This window comes from Platalea leucorodia (assembly GCF_965183815.1).
Source record: "Platalea leucorodia genome assembly, chromosome: 5".
NCBI lineage: Eukaryota > Metazoa > Chordata > Aves > Pelecaniformes > Threskiornithidae > Platalea > Platalea leucorodia.
The window spans coordinates 23186163-23208420 of NC_138827.1; the positions used below are offsets into that span (position 1 = coordinate 23186163).

At 42.3% G+C, this 22258-nt stretch overlaps 1 protein-coding gene across 1 annotated transcript in view; it reads right to left on the reverse strand.

Moving 5' to 3' along the window:
- Positions 1-9874: 9874 nt before the first annotated feature.
- ROR1 (receptor tyrosine kinase like orphan receptor 1) overlaps positions 9875-22258 on the reverse strand; it is a gene marked incomplete at its 3' end in the record, with an annotated part of 55952 nt that continues 43568 nt past the window's right edge. Inside the window, exons 5-8 of the mRNA XM_082313219.1 lie at positions 20914-21231; positions 19781-20026; positions 15215-15426; positions 9875-11299 (exon numbers count right to left, since the gene is read on the reverse strand). Of these exons, the coding sequence (XP_082169345.1) occupies positions 9875-11299; positions 15215-15426; positions 19781-20026; positions 20914-21231 (2201 nt within the window). The remainder of the gene's footprint in view (positions 11300-15214; positions 15427-19780; positions 20027-20913; positions 21232-22258) is intronic.

Below are 22258 nucleotides of genomic sequence, written 5' to 3' on the forward strand. Positions count from 1 at the left end.
CAAACCCTCACAAAGCAGCCAGCAGTGAATAAACACAACTGCCTTACTGTCAGCAAGATGAAAAGCAACGACATGTGAACCAGGCTCTCCCCATATTCCTGCCAGTTGCTGCAATAGCAGAATATGGGAGAAACAACACACGACCCTTCTTTCTGCACTGGCATGGAACAATCCAGCATTTGCACCATCGACAGCTATTGCACCATGCGCCACAGCAGCTTTTGTAGGATACAAACCAATCATAGTGTTAAGTCTTGATCCTGCTCTGTTAAGTGGTCTGCATATTTTCAGGACTGAGACTAACTACCAGATAAGAAAATAAATACATAAATTATATTGCAAAGAAATTGCCTACAAAGTAATGTTTGAAAGGAGTATTATTTATGCTGCAATGCTGAGCACTCAGAAATTAGGAAACACCAGATTTATGGCTTCTTGTGCAATCTTCATGGCTTGGCTACTTAGGAAGGTTAGTTTCCTTAGGACTGGAGGTTTTTTCAGCATAAACTAACTTGTGCCCACATGCAAAAGTAATTTTAACTTTTTTTGTCAAATGTCTAATCTATTTGATGCCAACCGTCTTTGGATATGGCTTATGTGAATCTTCTTTGGAATAATTACTCCATTTCTGGCACTGTTTCCTGCTATACTGTAATATAGTGTCCAGACCATCTGTTTATTTGTGTCTTTTCTAATGCTCCTAAGTTAGTTTGCTTGGATTTGACCTCTTTGAAATGCTAGCACATAAGACACGTACACCCCTTTACAGCTGGGACTAATGGTGGTTTTAAATACTCAGCGTCCCACCCACCCTTGGTGCAGCAGCTCAGTCACAGGGTTTTTGCTGTTCCCACTGGGACCTGCTGCTTTCTGCACAGCTTGAACTCCTAACAGGAGTTCCTGGAATTATCAGGCTCTGCAAGCAGCTCTCAGTGCCAAGGGAGAAGAGACAACGACCTTCCAGAGGAAGAAGAGCACTCACGTTGCTCCTGCTCACCCGTGAACTCTGTACAGATCTCTATGAATAGGACTGTCCACAGCCACGGCTGTTCTTCCGACTAGGGACCTTACACTTCTGTGTCCCGCTCTTCTTCCAGAAGTCAGTGTCACTGTGTGGAGCCATGTTAAAAACCTAACTGTTCATTTTCCTCCTCCTCCTTGTCTAGCAATATCCTTATTGCATTGGCACAGGTATTTTTCAAGGCAACCGTGGCCATCCAACAAAGTAGCTGCCCAAATGTACAGAAAAGCATATTCACAGTAAATAAGAGTTAGGTTCACACTGCCCAGCAGTTGTCCTCCTATACCTCTTCCATAGAAGTCCAAATGAATCACGGCATGATGGGGGAGGAATTATAGCCAAGTGCTGGTTTGAGCCAGTGCCCAGACCCTGACAGTCCTGGTAGATCCTGTGAGGACAGGGAGGATTTCTATTCTGGACACTGCATGCTTAGCCTGAAAATGTGCCGGGCCAGGTAAGCCACCATATGGGAGGAGTGGCTGAGGTGGAGTAGCAGAAGTTTAGATGCAAATTTTTGGGACAGTCATACCAGCAGAAACCCAGAGTTCAGCATGGGCTACTCAGCAGAGCTTTTACCAAGCCTCTGTACCACCTTTAAGGACTAATTTGCCTTTTTAAAAAAAAGAAAAATCTCTAAAACATTCAAGTTCTTTGGTGCATAACAGCACTTCAGAGACAAGAAAATATGCTATGCAATATAACAGCAACAGAACAGAAAATACGATTTCTAAGGTGGCTCCTGCGCCAAGCTGAATTCCCGCCTCCCAGCCTTGTGCAAGCAAGGTGAGACTAACCAGGACCAGCCCTGAGCCGCGACGGGGACGCCTTCGGATGCCGACCACCTTTCCTCCAGCCCACAGCGAAACCTGAGAATAAGCCAGAGAGGAACCACGTACAGCAAAGTTTGTTTAAACAGCATTGGTTCAGCATAATGATTTTGAGTAATACCAATGCAAAACACAGATGGCAGTCTTTAAAGAAAACAAGCCGCGGCCTTCACAGACCACGACTTTGTTTCATTTGCTGGAAAGCCGCGTGTGAGAAGGTGAATTTAATCAGAATGGGGGGGAAACACAGGCCTTGGCTGGGAAGTACTGCACTAGCCTCTCAGGAGATGGGTTATGGAGAGCTCGGGAAAGGGCTCGGGAGCCGGTACTGAGGAGAAGAAGTCGCACATAAGGGCTGTGCAGGACCAATTAGTTGGTGCCTCCATGGTAGCCTCCTCGCGGGGCAGCGGCCTCCCTGAGGTAACCCGCCCTGGGGCACTGCTGAGGGGGGCTGTGTTCCTTGTGACCAGGCCCAGGGGGGTCCCTCTCTCCAGAAAGGGGAGTCCTCGCTCTCCTCCCTGGTTGCGGAGGTCCCCCACCTTCGTTTCCCGTCCCCTCACATCTGCCATGCTGCAGTGTTCACCCCCTGCAGTCCTCCATCCCGTCTCCTCCACCCTCCTGTCTTCCTCACCTGCCTCCCTGCTCTCCTGGCTCCTTCCTCAGCCCTCACCACCTCCATGCAGCCTCCCCGGCCCCTCCAACCCACCTTCCCTCAGATGTCCACCTCATTTTCCTGTGCCATACCTCCCTGGCGCGAGGTGCACATCGCAGAGGGACTGTCATTCTTCTGCAGCTCCACAGGGCCCCTCTGTATGTGCCTGTACTCCCAGGAACCACAGCAGCGGCTGCTCCGTCCTGTGCAGAGAGGAAGAGGATGCACACAAGCCATTACTGCCCAGTGCAAGGTAACTCATACCTTGTCAGTGAGCCAAATGCAGCACGTCTCAGGCCACGTGGGATCCACCAGCCGTGTGTTGTACAGCCCTGCTCAGGAGATACTCTGCCTCAAGCAGCTCTTTGGGCTCAGTGTGAGAAGGGCTAAATATGATGTCCGGTGTTAGGAAGCATTTGTCCTTTTCTGCATCTTTTGGCCTTAAAATGTAGGAAGATATGTGTGAAGGCAGGTGAGCTCACATTAAAGGGTGTTTTTCCTAAGGGTGAGATGTTTTGCCCATTCTCCCCATGGCTCTGGCCACCTGGCTCCTCAGCTGGCTGGTGGCTGAATCATCCCACAGCTGCACTGAGAGCGAGCATCCAAAGGCGAGCAACCTGGCAGTGCTCCTTCTATAGGGACCCATCAGTTACAGACCGCACCATAAAGGCAGTACTTTCTGCCTTCCACAGCTCGGGATCGACCCAAATAAGCTCGCTTATGTTTGCACTGAGGGTGACTGGAAATAAGTGTTATCCTAGTTCCTGTTAGTTACTGTTTCAAAATGTTACTGGATTTTTTTTAAACTCTGGAAATAACTACCGAAAACATTTTGAGTGTGTGTAGACACAGGTACCCGCATGTATAAACCTACATACGCACATTGTACAAGCACGAGCTGTGGTTTAAAAATTCATGTGCTTCTTATGAATCTAACAGATATTTCTGTTTTGTTTTAAATTCCTCAGATGAGCAAAAAAAATAACCCAACTCCTTCATATAGGGTATAGGTTGCAGCACTGGAAAATGTTCCTTTGTGCTTTAAGGTCAAAAGCCATTAACCAACAGTTGCTGTTCCCCTCCACAGGAGCAGATGAACCACAGGGTTTAGGGTACAAATCAGAAAATTAAGGCAGTACCAGGTTGCCAGTTTGAAACAGTTAGACACCATTCCAAGATGTGTTGCACTGTTAAATGGAAAATAAAGGACACCACAGATGCTTCTAATAATTCCAGTTTCAAGTCAATTTTCCCTCCTTTGTCTTAAAGAGCTTTTGATGTGTAGTCACAATATTGTGTCTCTCTCTCTGTTTTTAATAATTTTATATTACCTCAGCAATATAACTGTCCTGAAATATACTGAACTTTAATCTTTAAGAGATCAAACAGGAAGAAATATGATGGGATAGAGAGTGACTGACTTGGGGGGCAATATTCTCTCCTCCTATAAAAGACAGCCCACAGCAAGATAAAAATTGCTTCTCAGATTCCATGAACATCACATCTTTAAGAGAGGCTTTCAGGCCCACGGAGACAGTAGACTTGGGGCCACAAAAAAAACATTGCCATTGAAGATGCAGCCAAAAGAAAGCATACTCTCACAGAACTCGAGGATGTGGTTTGGGTGACTACATGCTTTAAGATTGGTCCCAGCACCCTCAGACCTCCTCAGTTTAGCCATGCTACACTGTAAGTCTAATGGCCGAGAATTGTTTGGCTACTGTCTTTTCACTGGAATAAATGTGCTGGCTCTGGCTCAAGCAAAAGAAATATCTGGGGCAAAGGTGCAAGCCTGCATACCATGAAGACATTGTGATATCTGGGGAGGGGAATTTAGGAATCAGTACGCAGATCTTAAGGACGCAAGGGAGGTGCTCTTTCAAAACACAACCAGTGCTTCCTCTCCAAAAGACATTTGTTCTCCATCAGCTTAACCCACTTTCCTTGTTTTTCCACTGAGGTTCTCCAGCAGAACCAGAGGTGGTGAAATTCAGCTTAGCGTGGCTGGTCATTCCGTTCCCTGACCACAGAATGATGATGAATTCATATTCTAAAGAAATACTGGTTAAAATATTGTAACATACAGTAAAGATGCTGTAATTTTTTCTGGCAAATAAAAAAATTGACCTTTTTTTTGTTTATTGCAGTACTTTGGAACAAAAGTCAGTTTTTGAACAAAATATTGTTCTTTTAAACAAATGTGTTAACATGTCTCTCTTTGCTGGCTTGGGAACCTGCTTTATAACAAACTCTGTGCATGCATCAGAACCATTTGTGAACTTGTGCTGCAAGATCAAATTTCTCATAGGTACACATTGAAGGTACAGGGTTTCACCAAGTTCATTAAAACTCCTAAGGACTCTCCAGAAGGAAGAAAGCCTGATTCAGACACCACTAAAATCAGTGCAAAGACTCCTGTGGATTTCAGTGTGTTTTATGTCAAGCCATAAGGAACAACAAGAAGAATGTTTTTCACAGAACTGGCCTTCCTATGAGATTACCATCTTTGCCACATGTAGACAGCCCTCTCTCCCTACGTGCAGCTTTATTATGTTCATGAATTTCTAAGTAATATATAATTTATAACCAGTTATTGTATCTTATGCTTGCGTGGGGAGGGTAGATGATAGTCATAGCTACCTTAGTGCTTTGGTGTACCTAACAGCTAGTATGACATGACGTGCAAGGATGGAGGATGGCTTAGCCCATTGCACTCTTCCTACCAGCACTCCCCAGTGCCTCCTGAAAGGCAGTTCTGGCTATGTAGCTCCTCTCTTTAGCCTGAGCTGCGCCTAGCCTACCTTGACCAAGCTAGGCCTAATGGTATGAAATAGAAGAAAATAGGTATCCTTTGGTCAAATGACTCCACTTTGTGAGGAGGCAAAGACAATGCTCAGACATACTGAAAAGAGTGAATCCTGCCAACGAGCCAAATACCTTCTGATAAATACAATAACCAGGGCCAATAGATGTTGAAGGTACTCATTTCATAGAATTGGGTCCATAGGGAACGCCATGTGTTTGTACTTGAGATAGCTTTTGTATCGCCTGCCTTACCGTCAGGAGTGTTTTGAGTTAGGTGGACATTTTAAAGTTCTCCTGGTGAATGTAGGTTACAGAACAGTATTGGAACAACGAGCAAATATAACAGAGTACTTCCAAGTCTGCAACCTTTTTGGATATCCTTATTCATGCAAAGCAAATAGTAGATTCCTTTTTGACAATTTCTCATGCTCTGGATAAACATATGCTGGTATTTCTGAGTTTTCCAGCCCAAATTTCTGCACAAGTATTTCTCTGCTTTGCCTTCTGCTTTCAATCCAGAGAATGGAGAAACCCACTATAATCACTCCTCTGTGGGAACAAAGGATACAAATCTCCATTTCAGTCTGCATTTTGGTCTTTAAATCAGCAAATATTTATTCTCTTCTACAGAATATGAGCTAACCTGGAGGGAAGGAGATTCTCCAGATTGAAGGCTTACTAAACAGTGTTTATTCAGAGTTTTACTTCCAAACCTCTAGAGCTTCTCAATCCATTACTGCATTTCCAAGAGTCTTGGCTGTCCTATCTCTTTGAAGGAAGAAGGGATGATGATTCTAGCATGTAGCATTAGGAATCTGGAAAATTCCCTCTTCCTTTTTTTGTCACGAAAATAGCTTTCATCTGTATGTCTGCATTCCCACCTGAGGAGTAATTCCTTAATTTCTGGCAACATTTATTTTCCACATTATCTAATTGTTTTTTAGAAGATTTTTTTTTCCCCTCTAATCTCTCCCTGATGAATTCCTGCCTCTCTGTGTTAGCATTTGTTCCCTATGCATCGGTTGTGAGCCAGACTGTGATTTCAGCCTCACAGTTCACAAACTTCATCCGCTGAGAGTGGGAGAGAGGGGCAGGAAGAGGTCTTTGCAAGAGTTTTCAGGTGTATTGTTCAGTGCTGGTTTACATCTGTAAGTCTAAAAATATTTTAACCTTAAGGACTCTGCTTACTTTGAAATAAAGGAAAATCCCTAAACGGAGCTGTGAGTGGGCTTGCACTGTAGCTCCTGTTTTTTTAACATAAAACCACAAAGTGTGTGAGGGACTATTTTATGACTCCCATTGCTGCTCCATTAAGTATTAGGTTACTGCTTTCCTATCAGGGTGATTAAAGCTAAGTATGCAAATTCACAGCTAAGCTTACCTGCGTAAGATGGCAGTCCCATGGGAGCTAAGCGTGTATAGTACTGATGTGAGGGTGGTTTGACTGGAGTGTGGCTCATGCTTTTCTTTACAGAATTGAGCTGAATTACGGCATTGGGCCTAATATGTTCAGATTTGACCTGATGGGATATATATCACTGGTCATCCCAAATGGCAGAGACCATCTGTCCAGATGTCTCAAGAGCCTGTTCCATGGTTGTCTTTTCCAGCCTGCGTAGATGAAAACAGAGCCTCCTGAAGACACTTCCATTTTCTTCACACATTCACTCAGTGAAGGCTGTTGCTTGACAGTGATGAGCAAATACTTTGATATCATTGATCATGATATCTCAGTATCTTTTCCAGCCATGTTTTGCACAAGTATCTGTGTGTCAACTATGATGCAAAGATTCTTATTTCTCCATTGACTTCATTTACAGCATGTTCTTTACTGAAGATTTTGCAATAACAGCATAACCTAAGGACCACAGACTTGTTTGTCTGCATATAGTTTCTTTCTTCTTACATATATGTTTCTGAAACCATATACTTATGAAGTGGCAGACTGTCTTTAAACTGGCACTGTTGAAATTTCAAGCTCTTAATGGTACAGGCTAAGAAATCCCATAGGAAAAATGGGTGAAAAAAAGGCTTCTTCCTTCTCAGTGCGTTTGATGCTTAAGATGCAATAGAATTGTTTGCACCGATGCAACCACTTGGAAAAGCATGCAGGAGTAGATGAGAGAAAAGATGCATCAAGAATGACAATACAGTTACTGTCTGTTGAACAAGATGCTAAGTGAGCGCTGCAAAGCTGTGCATGTATGTGAGAAAGAGCAATTCCCTAGCCTCTGGTTATGTTAATAGCCATGGCCCAGAGAAAAACATCACATCCATTCCTGTAGAACACTTCTGTTCAAAAGTAATTTTTTAGCATTTGAGTCTGATAACCTGATATAGATACAGAAGTTAATAAAATGTAATTATTGCCTGAATCTTCAGTCAAAACTAAATTTTAGCTAACATCTAACATATTTTCATTACTGATCCAGACGTAAATTCAATCCACATGGAAGCTGAGATCTCGGATTCATAAAGTATCTCAGAAGTCATAAAAGTCCTTACTATATCATTACTGATTGTTCTTAACCTGCAAGTACGGTTTCACACCTGTGCAATGGAGAGGAAGCTTGACAGCTCCGGATGCAGCTGCAATAAAATGTACCGTGAAAGCTCGTACGATGCAGCAGGATATAAAACTTAAGCGATGGGCTGAAAGGGTGGTGCTGGCCCTTGGTATGGAGCTAAACGGGTACGATGAGATCACAGCAAAGACTGCATCATTCTCACAGTGTAATTATGCCATCCCACTTCTTTTGTGTGCTCTGCAAATACTTGCACGGTCAAACATTCATTTAAGCCTCTGTATGTTACCCCTAAGTAATCTGTCTGCAAATACTACTTGCAACACTCTCATGTCCCATTCAAGTGAGCATTTCAGCAGACTCCCGACGTGAGCTGAGTGAGCAGATTTTAGCTCTCTGTTAAATATGAAACTTTTCAAATATCTCACACCAAGATGGAGGAAATACTGATATGTTTATGTTAAAACCATGTTTTAATAAACAGCAGCATAAAATAATCAGTGTTTAATATCATCTCTGGCATGTGAAATACAAAAATGCACATATCTTAATTATAAAATAGCCTTTGTTATTACATTTTCATGCTTGCCTAATTGAAATGCCCATAATTAATAAATCAATCATCAAGTAATACAGTGATTAAACGCATGCAGTGAAAACAAAGAAAAATATTTGTATAAGGTAGTGGCTGAATATCACCGTAATATATTTCAAGAACATCTACATCAGGTTAAAAATAAAAAGAAACAGACCAAGATATAAAATGCAGAGATGTATTTTCACTTCTGCTGTACAAAACATTATCACACTTTTGTGCAAAAAGATAAAAATAAAGTCATATTATACAACACTGTCAACTGAGCAAAAGATTGTTTTCATTCCGTGTACAATAAAAATACTATTCAGTACAAAAAAGTCTGTGAAAAACTGTAATGTACACAGCACTTTTGTAACTCATTAAAGTGGTTTCAAATGAATAATCTAGATCGCTTATACCTGAATGAATTTTTAGTAATTATACAAATGTCATATTTCTAAGTTGAAAGTTAACACTAATTCACATTATTAGAATTGATAGACAAAATTGCTATCAATGGATTTGCTGCCTGATGGAATGTGAGTTTCCCTTTTTTCAGGGTTACTGGAGTCATAGTCACTGAAATTACACATTGATCTGAAACAATAAATATTCCTGGGAAAACTGATTGTCATATATAAAATTGCGGTTTGGAGCCTTTCCATTAAACAGTTGCATAGCAACAAAAGGACATAAAATTTCTGCTTTAACTACTAGATTATGAAACGTTATCTTTGAATAAGTTGATTCAGGTTCTGAAATTAAAATATCTTAATTTCATTTCCTTTAAGGCAATTTCTTAGAACTCCAGCCATCTTTAGCAGCCATCAGCAGATGATTTTTGTAGACTGCAAGTTGATAACTCAAGCTATTGTGCTGTCATATAAATGACTTTTTTTGGTCTGAATCCGAACTCAGACTCCCAACTTAACAAAAGACCAAAATCCTACCTGAAGTAATTTATCCAGCTCTCAGATCACATATTTGAAACATAATCCTTGACTGCAAAATTTACAAATATTTTAACTAGCTTTTGGAACTGAAATTGCACACCCAGTAGATCTCTGAATATTTGCATCTCCTAAAAAAAGAGACAAATATTAAAATATGTTTTCAGTATAAAAAAGTTTCTGTGATTTAAACCACATCAGAGGTTTAAAAAGCTGTGAAAAAGTGTACAATAAAATGTTTTTATAAAAAAAAAAAATCCCCCTTCCCCTTTTTGAATTGTCGGTGGCACTTAAAGAAACAATGCGTCCATTGACAAAGCTGAGTATTCATACCACAATGATCTTTGTCTGGTTGAGTCTGCCCATCCTGTTAAGCAGTTAAACTTCACAGAAGATACTTGCTGCAATGTCTGTTAAACAACCAGAAGAATCTTTAATAAAATATTTGAATATAAATCTTTTCTACGAGTTTCTAGTTTGTATTGTAAATAGTTATATGTACAAAGGCCTCGCTTATTTACAATTCAGCTGAAATCATAGATTCATTAGGTCCATGGATGCTCGAGTCTCCTAATAGGGAAGACTGCTTTGAGTCAATTTTGTACGGTTTTTGAGTTTTATTTCCAAAAACTGTAATACCGATTCCCCCTGGATGGCTAGGAATTGACATATGAGATAGCAAAGGAATATTTGCTTCCTGGTTGGATCCCGAAGACGGCAAACTAGTGACATGACCTGTGCTAGTCGATCCACTGGCGCTGCTCGGAGAACGACTCTTTGGAGGAGGACAGTGCTGGATTACCCTGGGTGGACCTTGCGGTTGGTAGTGGGCAGCTGGGAAAGCAGCATATCCTGGTGGAATCGGGTACCCATTGATCGGGATATATCGCTGGTTTTGAGGTATTGGTGGTCCAATGAACCCGGCAATTTGGCCTTGTGGTATACCTTGTGCTGGAAACATGTAGTTAGGGTACCTAGGATTACTGAGATTACTAACTGGACTTGCGCTGAGGGAAGTCGTTTGAGTGGTGGCATTCCCACCAGAGGGGGTAGTAGAACTAGTGTGACTTGAAAGACCCTCCCACGAGCGCAGCCTGGCATGGATTTCTTTAAATCGTGGCCTCCGGGATGGCAGATCATGCCAGCACTCTGTCATCAGGCTATACATTCTGGGAGGACAGTCTTCAGAGCATGGCAGCAGTTGTCTTTTCCTGATCATCTCTATGACTTCTTGATTACTAAATCCATAATACGGTTGAAGTCCAAAGCTGAATATTTCCCATAAAACAACTCCAAATGACCAAATATCTGAATCGGAAGAGAACTTGCCATACATAATTGCCTCCGGTGGCATCCAGCGAATTGGCAAGAGAGACTTGTTTTGAACTCTGTAATAATCTGCTGAGTAGATTTCTCTCGAGAGTCCAAGGTCCGAAATTTTCACATGAAGTTGTTCACCAATTAAAATGTTACGAGCGGCGAGATCTTTATGGACAAAAAAATGACTTGATAAGTACTCCATCCCTGCTGCTATCTGGACTGCAATATGCAGGAAATCCCCATGGTCCAGGCTGGATTTTACAGTCCCATCCTCATCACTGCTGCATCCAACATCTGAATGTGGTGATCGCATGATAAGAAACTCGTGGAGGTCTCCTTGGTTCATGTACTCGAAAAGCATGCAGACAGGTTGTTCCTGGGTCACAACACCTAAGAGGCAAACGATGTTAGGGTGATGGAGCTCAGCCATAAGAGATGCTTCTTGCTGGAACTCTGCCCACTGCTGGGGGTTGTTAAAGTCTTTTAGCGTCTTGATAGCAACGAGCTGAGCGTGATCCATGCCTGGAAGGTAGAGATGTCCTTTGTAGATCTTGCCGAAAGCACATTCACCCAGTTCTTCCATGAAACGAACAGCAGACAGAGGCAACTCCTTAGCCTTACTCTGTTAAAGAAACGACACCAAAAACATGTCAGAAAAACAGGACTGAGAACGTATTTTTAAGAAAAAGATCTTTTCACCCAGGAAGTCTGAAAGCCAAGCAGACTGACCCGGGAACTCCCTGGGCTGCATACCCGTTTGGCAATGACCCTGCTCAGCCCTGCGAGACGCGGGCACTGGTGCCATGGCACCAGCTCCAGGCCAGAGACAGCATGAGGGACACCAGTATCCCAACACTGGCAAAGCTCAGGGCTGAGTGCTGCCTAACCTCTGTGCTCCCTGCTCCAAAACTAAATTAAGAATTACTTTTTACCCTCTACACAAGATCAGATACAAGTAGTAAGTATTAGATTTAAATACATGCAGGAACCATCAGCATTTCAGCAAAGGCATTTATATACTTGGGCTTGGGCATTTATATACTTAAAATTGAATCTGACTGATTTCAGGAACTGAGGCAATTCACATACTTTAAGTAAGTACATGCTGAAGTGTTTTCTGGGCCAGGGCCTAAAGTTTTAGCAGAAAACTTTTTTTCCAACCTATGTCCTTGTAGCCAATTCTTCCTTGACTTTGCTATTAATCCTTCAATGTACAGTCGAGACTATTTCTGTTCACACTTGACTGAATGTTCAATCCTGAAACATGCAGAACTGAGTCAGCTGGAAAAATGAGATAGTGGTCGAAGAAGAAAGGCAAACTTTTTAAAAACTCTGTTGTTATTCTGGGTGCATATATTCACTCTTAGGCCATAAAGAAGCTGTATTATTTTCAGACGTTAACTTCCACATGCGCTTGTAACACCTACACCCAAACCCACTCATTTAGGGTCCTCAGTACAGCCATAGGTAGTAATTCAAGGGTAATGAGTTTGGGATCTATGTTTCATAAATTAGTGTAAACATTAGCATTTGCATTCCTGAAATAATATAACAGCAGCTTTACAGTGGCGATATAGGAAAAGAACTGACACTTAAAAAAAATCATTAAAAAATTACATTTTAGAATAAATGAATTCTAATTGTATTGACCATTTATGACTTTTAGACAAATAATGCATGAATAATAATAATAATAATAATAGTAATAATAATAATAATGCCATTTAAGCAGGCAGCCAGTAGACTGTACGGTGATGGCAGGAAATTAGCTATATTGTTGAGGAACAGATGGTTTATATTATACAAATCCTTTAGGCTAAAACTTGTTTAGGTCTGGCATATTGTAAATTATATTTTAGTAATGAAAGTGAAATGACCTCTGTCTGACCTGAGGCTGGGTTTGTCTGTTTGAACCAACATAGTGGAAAACTATGAAAGAAAATGAAGTCATAAAGTTTTGGCAGGAAGGGCTCATTTCAAGTTAAGCTGTTATAAATCTGCTTAGTTTTTGTTTGACAAGTATTTGTCATACATCGGTGTACAAAATGTAAAGAAGTGAAAAATACATATGAGGCAGCACGCCAAAGTAAACCGAGTACAAAGGGAGAGCAGTAAGAGTGAAGCCCACCGCCTCTGTCTCCTTATCGGCTCCTTCCATTAGGTGAATGACAAGACGAGCTTAGTTTATTGTATTTTTTGAAGGCAATTAAAATCCCTTAAAACTGAAACAGGCTTTTGGATGAAATGCTAACGTTTTTATTTGTACGAGCAAACACACCTCAGTTGGAGCTTGAAGTCTAAGACTGTTTTTATCCAAAGTTGACATTAATACTGGATACAGTATTTAAAAATAGGATTCTACTTCCTTTCTTTTAAAATTTTGTTTGAAAGGCAATCAAAACATCTGAGACAGGGAGAGCTGGGTTTCCCAGTGGGGAAATACAGAATTAGCATAAGTAAGATGGAAAGCTTTTTGCAGCATATGACTTCGAACATAAAAAGAAAACAACACGGGCTATATTTGCAAACATTTCTGGGCATGTTGCTTTCCTATATTGTGTGCATACGGCATCAGTGCGTTAGCAGCCTAGGTGGAAATTGCGACCTCATTGAAATGATGCTGACATTCCCATTATCTTCAGTTTAGCCAGGATTGTACCCCAGATATCTAGTAGAATGGGGACCAAGAAGCAAATCCAAATTTAACAAAATATTCCATGGAGGTTGGATGCAAGATGTAGCTTTGGCACTTAACTAATTAAATGGTTTCTGTACTATTACCAACATTTTGATATACAGCTACTCTAAGCTGTATATGAAAGTTGAAATTACAAACTTTAAAGGAAAATCAAGATAAATTCACTGGGCCAGTGGGGGGGGACTGAGGGGTTAAAATGTAACAATAGACCAAACTCCGTCTGACCACCCTGAACAGATACCCTGCACAACAGTCCTGCTGGCATCACGACATCAGCACCCAGTGCCTGCAACACTATTTAAAACAGGAATCCTAATGTTAGCATTACGCTGTGTAAAAACTTCTCTGTATGCAGTCTGTATTACTAATGGGCAAAAGCAGCACTGCATTTTCCAGCACAGCCACACAGTGGGTTTAGTTTTATCGCCGACTTAAAAAGACTCTCCTGCTCTTTCTGTGAGCTGGTGGTGAGCTGGAATTTTCCTCTGCAACAACTTTCTGTGTCTGTCCCTGCCACACGGAGACTGTGGCTCCATAGACACACGGGGCAGCACCCCCAAAAGAGCAACTACTGCCTGGGTGGCACAGCTCCATCCATCCCTGCCCCGTGTAGTGCACTCCCTGTATCTCACAGGATACAGCTACTTAAGGCACTTTCCCTAGGCTGCCACAGTTAACTCTTTGTAACCTAATTCTATAAACTTGACATTTAAGAGCAAGCAATAGCGGCATCCCATAGCTGCTTTATTGAACTTGAGAAGAACATTACTCCAGAATTTATTCAGAGGTGGAGAACACAGCTCCTGAAATACAAGGGTAACCTTCCCTGATGCTGAGTGATTAGCTCTGATGGAAGAATACCTGTGTCAGCAATATTTGAAGATCAGAGTTCACATTGGTGAAACTCAATAAAATCAGAATTTGGATTCATTTTGCTATGTCATTTTCTAACAAAAATAACAGCTTCCTCAAAGGCATGTCCGACTTTCAGATACTACAGTCTACACAGTTTCTATTCTAATTACTTGTAGATATTGATTTTCACCCTGAAATGCTTCAAAAGAACAATCTCCATCAAGTTGCTGAAGAGAATTGGCATGGTGTGAAAAACAAGGCAAATACTTTTTCCAGGGCATTATTCTGCCTGTAGGTGGCAGAAGGCAGTTACAGCCCTGAAACGGGTGATACATACAGGTTTGCAAATTGGCTGCCCTGCCAATAAACAAGGAGCTCGAGGTTAATCACACTTAAATCTTATATGATTTTAAAAAATGCTTCATGAACCTGGGACTACAGTGAAACAAAACAATACCAGCAACAAGATCCACCATGCATCAGCTGTGCTGGCCAGAACTGCAGGCAGATTTTTGAGGCTCTGTTTTGGTAATTTCTCTTTTTAACTGAGAGAATGGGTAAGCCTGAAAAAACAAGGAACAATTCTTTCCAAAGTGATTTCAGCTGAGTGAAAGACGACATATGACCACAGCAGACCCATGAAAAAACTATGTTGAGAAAATGCTGCATCACATCTTTATCTGCACTACTTTCTAATTTAAACGAGGCAATTTAGAGATGCTTCAGTAATGGGTTGCTTGTGTTATTATAAAAAAACTCCAGCTCCTATTTGTACAGATACACGGACACATAGGAATTGCCTTCACAGGTCCAGCACACTTGCTATGTTGCTGCTGAGAAAAGTCCTAACAAAAATTACAGCTAAAGGCACCAGCAGAAACTGCAAGTTGGAAATCAGCTTAATATTTCAGCGCTGAGTTGATCAAAGCATTTCACTCCCTGCCTTTACAGACAGCAAATGTTGAAGCAGAAATGAGGGATTACCTTTGGTTTATAGGCGTTAAGCATTGACATCTCCACATTTTGTCCTCTTACGTGTTTAGGCTGTCTTTGAACAGGAGGGGAGGATGACTTCTGATTGTTGCGACAGATGCAGATGAAGAAGAAGAGTAAGGCTATGGCCAGGGGAATAGTAACACTTGGCACCAGGATGTACAGGATTTCCATTTTATTCTTTTCCTTGGAATCCTTATAATCTGGTTCAGAAAAAAAACCAAGACAATGAATTAAGTATCCCACAGAGTCAAATATATCCCTGGGTCCAACTAGAAGTGTTAAGACGAATAAAACATCCAGGTAATACTACTGCAATCCACCTTGAATGCTGTTTTATTTCCTTAATATTAACGGAGCAATTAATTTTGTTGAGTAACGTTTCTATAAGAACACAGAATAGCCAGGAACAATTTCTCTGCAGCATGTCAGTTCAAACATACTTACAGTCATGAAATAGCTGACTACTGTGAGGCAGCTATTGCTTGGGGTGAAATGAAGTAATGGTCTAATACAGGTCCACAGAAAAGTTAATTTCTAAAATAGCTTATGAAGAAGAAAGGCTCCGGTGGGATTATGGACTCCTCATTTTAATATGTATATTAGGTTTTGGTGCCATAGTTTCCTTAATCCAACAAAAATCTGGGGAGTCGTTAAACAGGATAGTTTTATCCCCTTGTTTATTTCCAGCCTCCTGTTCTCAACATCTCCTAGCACTGGCGAAAGCATTTGTGTGGCTACCCAGAGCACTGGAACAAACAACATGTACAACTGAAAACTTATTTTCTAGTTAGTTTTAGGTGCAGGAGCAGGATGATTAGGGACTCTACTGCACAAGAAATGGAGAACACCTGGGAAACGGGAGGAAATGCATGGAAATGGCAAGAAATAGAGAGAACAGTCCTGGTTTTTCTCCCAGGAAGTCAGGAAAGGGGTTCAAGAAGTCTGAACACAGACAAAAGCTGTAGCATAATCTTAAAAAAAAATCTTACATACTGAGGACTTGGTCTTAATAGGATTAATGGGCTAATGGGAAAACCCACTCCTCTACCAACCAGTAGTTGGTACTATTGGTCTGTCATCTGAGCAGGGTGGCAAATGCTGGCACAAAGGACACAGCAATGATGGTTGAAAGGAAAGCTAGAGCACAGATAAAAAAGAAGGATCCGAAAGAGGTTGGGAAGCCAGTTTATTTAACATAGTGCAAATGCTAGCTGCAATATTTGCTCCCTCTGCACACAGCCCTCCTCACAGCTAGGGAGCGAGTGATTAATTTTAGAAACATGAAACTCTCTTCTACCACTGCCCAGCAAGGCATAGCTGGGACATCAGACACTCACCTCCCTCCGGCTGGCTCTGGTTTCACAGGGCGCGTTGCTCAGAGGAAAGGTGCAGTGGGAGAAGAGAGAGAGGCTTCGGGAAGGAGCTCATGTCCTCGCGTTCATGCAGCACCTGCTTGCGTTGACAAGGACATACCTTCCAGCTGGACTGCTCTGAGCACGAGGACGCTGAAGCCTGCTTTGCTCTGGTATTTCCCAGGAGCATTCATAAAGTTTAGCATATAATTACGCACGGATTAACACGCTAACTATAGGGCACCCCGAGAAGTTTGATGATCACCTTGAGCTGCAGGACTGGTGGCCGTTGCCTGGTTGTTTCTGAGGGAGATGGTGAATGTCTGCGGCAGCATACAGCTTAGTGGATTCTGGCAGAATGGGGAATGTTTTATTATTCCTACAAGGTCATTTCAGTTTGTTTGTCTGTGTTTTCCAGGCTGGATTTGCAGAAGCGCTTAGCAGCCCACACAGATATCTTTTATGCACTTAATTAAATATGAACTTGATCTGAAGCTTGGGTTTGACTCAAATTGTGACAGAAGCAAAGTTCAAATGGTTCTGGATGTCACTTTGCATAACCCCTCTCCTCTTACAGGCTCACGCTGTCCTTCTGCTCCCCCACGCTCCTTTTTGACCATTCTTTTTAGACTATGTTGTGCCATCTGTTTTTTAATTGAGAGGAGAGGTAGTCCAAATATTTCTACAGCCTTTGGGAAACAGGAAAGGACTAAAGCACTGTCCCTGTTAGGGTCTCCCCGTGCCCAGCAAAAGGGCAGTGTGTGATCTCGCCCTGTCTTCAGTGAATGTCCAGCTCTACAGTGTGGACCCCCTGTGGGTTTCCTTCGTGAGTTGCTGCCCTCTAGCATGGACACACAATCAGCCTTCCCCTCTCCTTCAAAACCTTCTTACGCTTGTCTTTGCTAAGCCTCATGCTCGAATTGCTCCATGTTTCACATCTTCCTATATTCAGGTTGACAAACTTTTATGAAATGTATCTGTTGCAGTTTGTGAGACAACTGAAAGATACAGTTGAAGAAAGAAAAAGAAAGCATCAGCACGAGGCAGATGGAGACCTGGGCACTAGTTCATCACCTGAGCTATTCCAGTCAAAGGGAATTATTATTCTTATTAAGTAGCAGCCTTTGCCATGAAGCCTCATTAGGTTAATAGTTTCTTGGGAGCCACCCTAATTAAATCCATTTCCCATCTAGGCATGTCCTGGTGAGGCAGAATGCACAATACTTATCAAAATGTGCCTGAAATGGCTCGCTCAGCCAGTGCAAAACCCGCAGAATGCAAGTCCCACATGGTATTTTGGTTTTAATATGCAGATTAGCATTTAACAGTTAAATTGCTACTCACCTGATATAGCTCTATTTGTCTGTATTTAGAATAATAATGCCATATAACCCAGCTATACAGTGAGTACCATTTAAGGCAGTGGTGAGAGATAATTAAAACCCTTGTCAGGAATTCTTCAAGCCAGCCAGCCTATCTCATTTATTATCTAGTAAAACGTTCAAATCACAGACTTTTGCAACATGTCCAAAAGTGTCCTGCTTTCAGCTATTTCAGTTGAAAAGACTGAGCCAGTCCTGGCATCTAAGAGCCCATCTAGAGCGGGCCTGGCAAGCAGCCCCCCCCCATCAACTCTTAATTACCCAATTATCCAGAATTTGTGGAAAACACAAAATGCACATGGCTGAAAGGTCGTACAGTGAGAGTGCAGCAGAGTACAGAAAGCTCAACAGCATCGCTGGCGGTGGACATGCAGAAACCCTGGAGCCTGCCCAAACCAAGCTGCCCAAACCCCCTGGGGCTGAGCTACGCCTCCTCACCCGGACCAGCCCAGGCGTCTGCGACTGCAGCCGTGCAGCTCCTGAGGTGGAGAGCCAAGAGCCAACAGTACGCTAAGGGGAGTCCTGCTGACTGCTGCTTAGATCCAGATTTTTGTACTGAAGGGCTGAAAAAGATCTTCAGAACAGTTTATATAGATTGAACTACTCTTGTGTAGTCAGTCTATTGCTATGCCTAATTACCAAGAAAAATAACATAACTTAAATGCACTGAAATAATAGCAAAAGAGACACGGGACTCTAACAAGTGTATATGAATGCTAGAGAGGGTTTGAGATGCACGTGATATAGCCCAGACTGTCTGCCTTTCCCCTGATCTACTCTTTCAGTAAGAACATAATTTAGATCCCATTTTGGCATTGATTCCCATCTTTCCATTAATTGAAAAAGACTTTGGAGCAGGCTCAGAACATGTTTCACTGCAGGAATGTTCATAACCATAACGAGAAATAATTTAATTTGGTTCTGGCTATCGAACAGTAACATCAAAAGGTATCTCCTTTCCAAGGGGAAAGGTAATGTTACCGTGACAACTTGTAGGCAACATAAAATTTTGTGTGAAACTTTGTACCATGAATTTCCAGAACATTTCTGGTGGCATTTCTGGCATGTCCATGCAAATAGCTGTATTTTTTCTGGGCGCGCTATCAATATTGCTATTTTTAAATGCAGATAAAACCATTAGGAACCATTTGTTCAGGTCGTCCATCCACTTCCCCTGGGTCTCAGAAAAGCAGAATAAAATGAGAGCTGAATCTCCATTTTTGTTCATTTTGCAAAACCAAAACGCAGCCAGGGCGGTTCTGTAAACACAAACTTAAAATACAGCTAAGAGGATCTGGCAAGATCATCTCTATTTTTTAAACAAGGCCTGAACTCTGTGAAGTGAGGTTTGCATTTATTAAAATGGCTCTTAATAAACCAAGCAAAATGGAGAATGTTCTACAACCACTTTGTGGATCAGCGTCGACAGTGCAATTTCTGTGATCCAATTTAATTTGGGCTCAGGAGTTGTACTGATTGTAACAGCAACCTGGAAAGCCTGGGATGCTCAGGCTTATAACGTGCTGCTGCTTCACCACCTTCTGGGGAGTGCTCAGGTATTCCCTAGTAAAACATCTTCATGCCACCACTTTGCCAGCTGCACGGGCAGTAAGTACTTGAAGGTCTCCTTGGGGCAGGGATGCTGTGGCTTTAGCTACAAACACTGTAGTTAGCCTTTCCTAAACTCTCTTTTCAGTGTCAAAAAAGACACTTTGGGCACAAGTCCCCTGAGCTCCTGCTTTGCAGGACGGCTGTATGGATGTGACAAAACGGTTCCCCTTTTTGTTCCAAAATGAAATGTAAAAAAGGTCAGTAATTACCACATGCCGGGACATCACAAAGCTCCGACTTAAAGTTCTCATCTAAGGTGAAGCACCACGGGGCGTCCTTCTGGTTCCCTGGGTTGCGGCAGTAGGAGTGGCCCCCGTTGAGCTCAGGGTACCTGATGGCGGTGAAGGTGTGGGTGTGGGGGTACTGCGAGTTCCATGGCTGGCACTGCCGCCCCGACCTGGTCACGCTCACCGTCCCCCGGTAATCTACTCCTGTGCTGTTGTAGCATTTGTGATCTGGAAAAAAAAAAAAAATCCAGAGCGATAGTTGGTGGCGGCAAGGCAGACAGCTGCAGCACCTGGGGGCGGTGAGTTGGGGGCAGCCCCCAGCCCCAGCACACTGCTGCTGGCCCAGGGCTGGTAAACCCAGTTTGGGAGCACAGGCTCCCAATTTGCTGCGGCTGTAACGCAGGGCCTGCTTTGCATTCACATTCCTGGGAGGATTTAAAGCTTATGCTTCTGTAATGAAAACAGCTTATGCCAAGGGTTTTTAATATAAGATACACAAAAGAAGTAAAAACTACAGTGGGAACCTGAATTGCAGCCATTATTTTCATATGAAGGTGAAGAATTTGTGGGAGCCACGTTTTATATTTGCCTATTCAGATGTATAAGGGTTGTGAACAGGCTGCAGCCCAGCCTGATCAAAGAGCGAGCTCAGCCAATGCCTAAAATTAGGCTGTATTAGGCAGGAACACCCATGGACCCGGCCCCTACAAATGTTCCTCCTGATAAGCACCCTTTACTACACCCGTGGTCCCACTGAAGCACATTGGGCTGCTGTAGGAGGACAGGGAGGCTGAAGCTACTGACGTTCCCCACTGTTTGAATGCTTACACTGTCATTGTTTCCCAGTCCATATTAATTAGAAAAGACCTGAAGCCAATAAACAGCATTTAGTGTGAACTCAGAAGCAGCTAAAGAAACAACTGAAAAAATATTTCTGAATTTCTACCCATTCTGGACTAGCTAGGTGAGAAGTGCAGGAGTGGGGTCATTTGAGAGCACGGCACCTGCGAGATTTCAAAGCCCAGCACTAGCTCCATCTCTGATGCACAATCCGTTACAGCCAACCTTTTCACAGCAGTATTTTTTGCATGGAGGCACAGGCAGTTTTCACTTACTTTTATTTATGGGATCTGCCATTGGAATCCCAATCCGGATACAATTGACAGCTTCGGGGCTATCTGGCTGGGGAAGATCTTCGCAGTTGGGCAGCTTTAATCTCATCAGAATCATGGGATTAGATCTTGCAAAAATATACTCTGTCTGACACAGGACATTTTCCAGAATTTCACATTCATCACGGCACAAGTCTCGTGGCTTGGGAGCTGATGAAGTCTCATCGCAGTAGGGGAAGGCATAATGGCACAGCGAAGGAATAGCAAACTGGGAGCATTTATCTGACAAATGGCTGGACGTGCCAATCATGGTGAAGGCAGCTGTAAAATATACAAAAGGATTTTACTTAACCCAGTGGGAATTTTATTCCTGTGCTCTTGCCTTCCCATATAACCCTCACTTCCCATTGTGACTATTATTTTCAGATGTTCAGGTGATGAACGGGCCTTCCAGAAATACAGAGCACTAATTACATTAAAAGTTATTAACAATGCTGATTTCGCTGACAGAGAAAATACATCTGGTTTTCAACACGGGATTAATGTTAAGCATGTTACCAAAACCCCAAACCTAATTACACTTATTTTTCCCCCAAATAATTTATAATGGCTTGCGAGTCATATAATATTTGGATGCCTTTTGCCCAATAGGTAAAACCCAAAGTTCCTGCAGGCTGCAGGATGGCAGTACCAGTACCTTTGTGGAAAATGACAGCTTTCATACTATCCCAAATGACTTTTCAAACAAAATGTTGTAAGATTATGAACTGTTGGCTGTATAGAAACCACTGGCCTTTCCTGTGAGCAATGCAAAAGCCTTTTTCGCAATGCTGACAGTGTTTGAAGACGAAGCAAGAACACTCTAGGGGGAAGAGAAATTTGGGATATCCTGACAGCAAGAGAAAATCTGAATATAGAGAAAATTATTACCGTGGCTAGGATCTGGCCAAGGTTAATTTATATAAAAAAAATAGAGAAGTATCATGATATCTTTGAGGCCTCAGTTTGAATTCAGCACCCCCATGAGCACACCATCTCGCACAAAAACGATGAAAACCAGTTCTTTACTAAATCTAAAGGAAAACCACTATCTGCTGTATTATTTATGCAGCTTCTTCTAGCACCTAAATGATCTCAACCAGGTAAAAATCAACTAAGTCTGGTCTCCCTTTGCTTTTAAAATCTGCTTGGGTAACAGCAGCACAAGGTAGCCTGGCTATGAGACTCCCAGAAGCTGTAAATACACAGCCCCTTCTCCTTAGAAAATACTTTTTAGTTTCTTTTGGGGGAGCTGGATGAGCAGAGACATGAAGGCGGCTCAGATTGTCACTCTTCAGATGACTCCCTC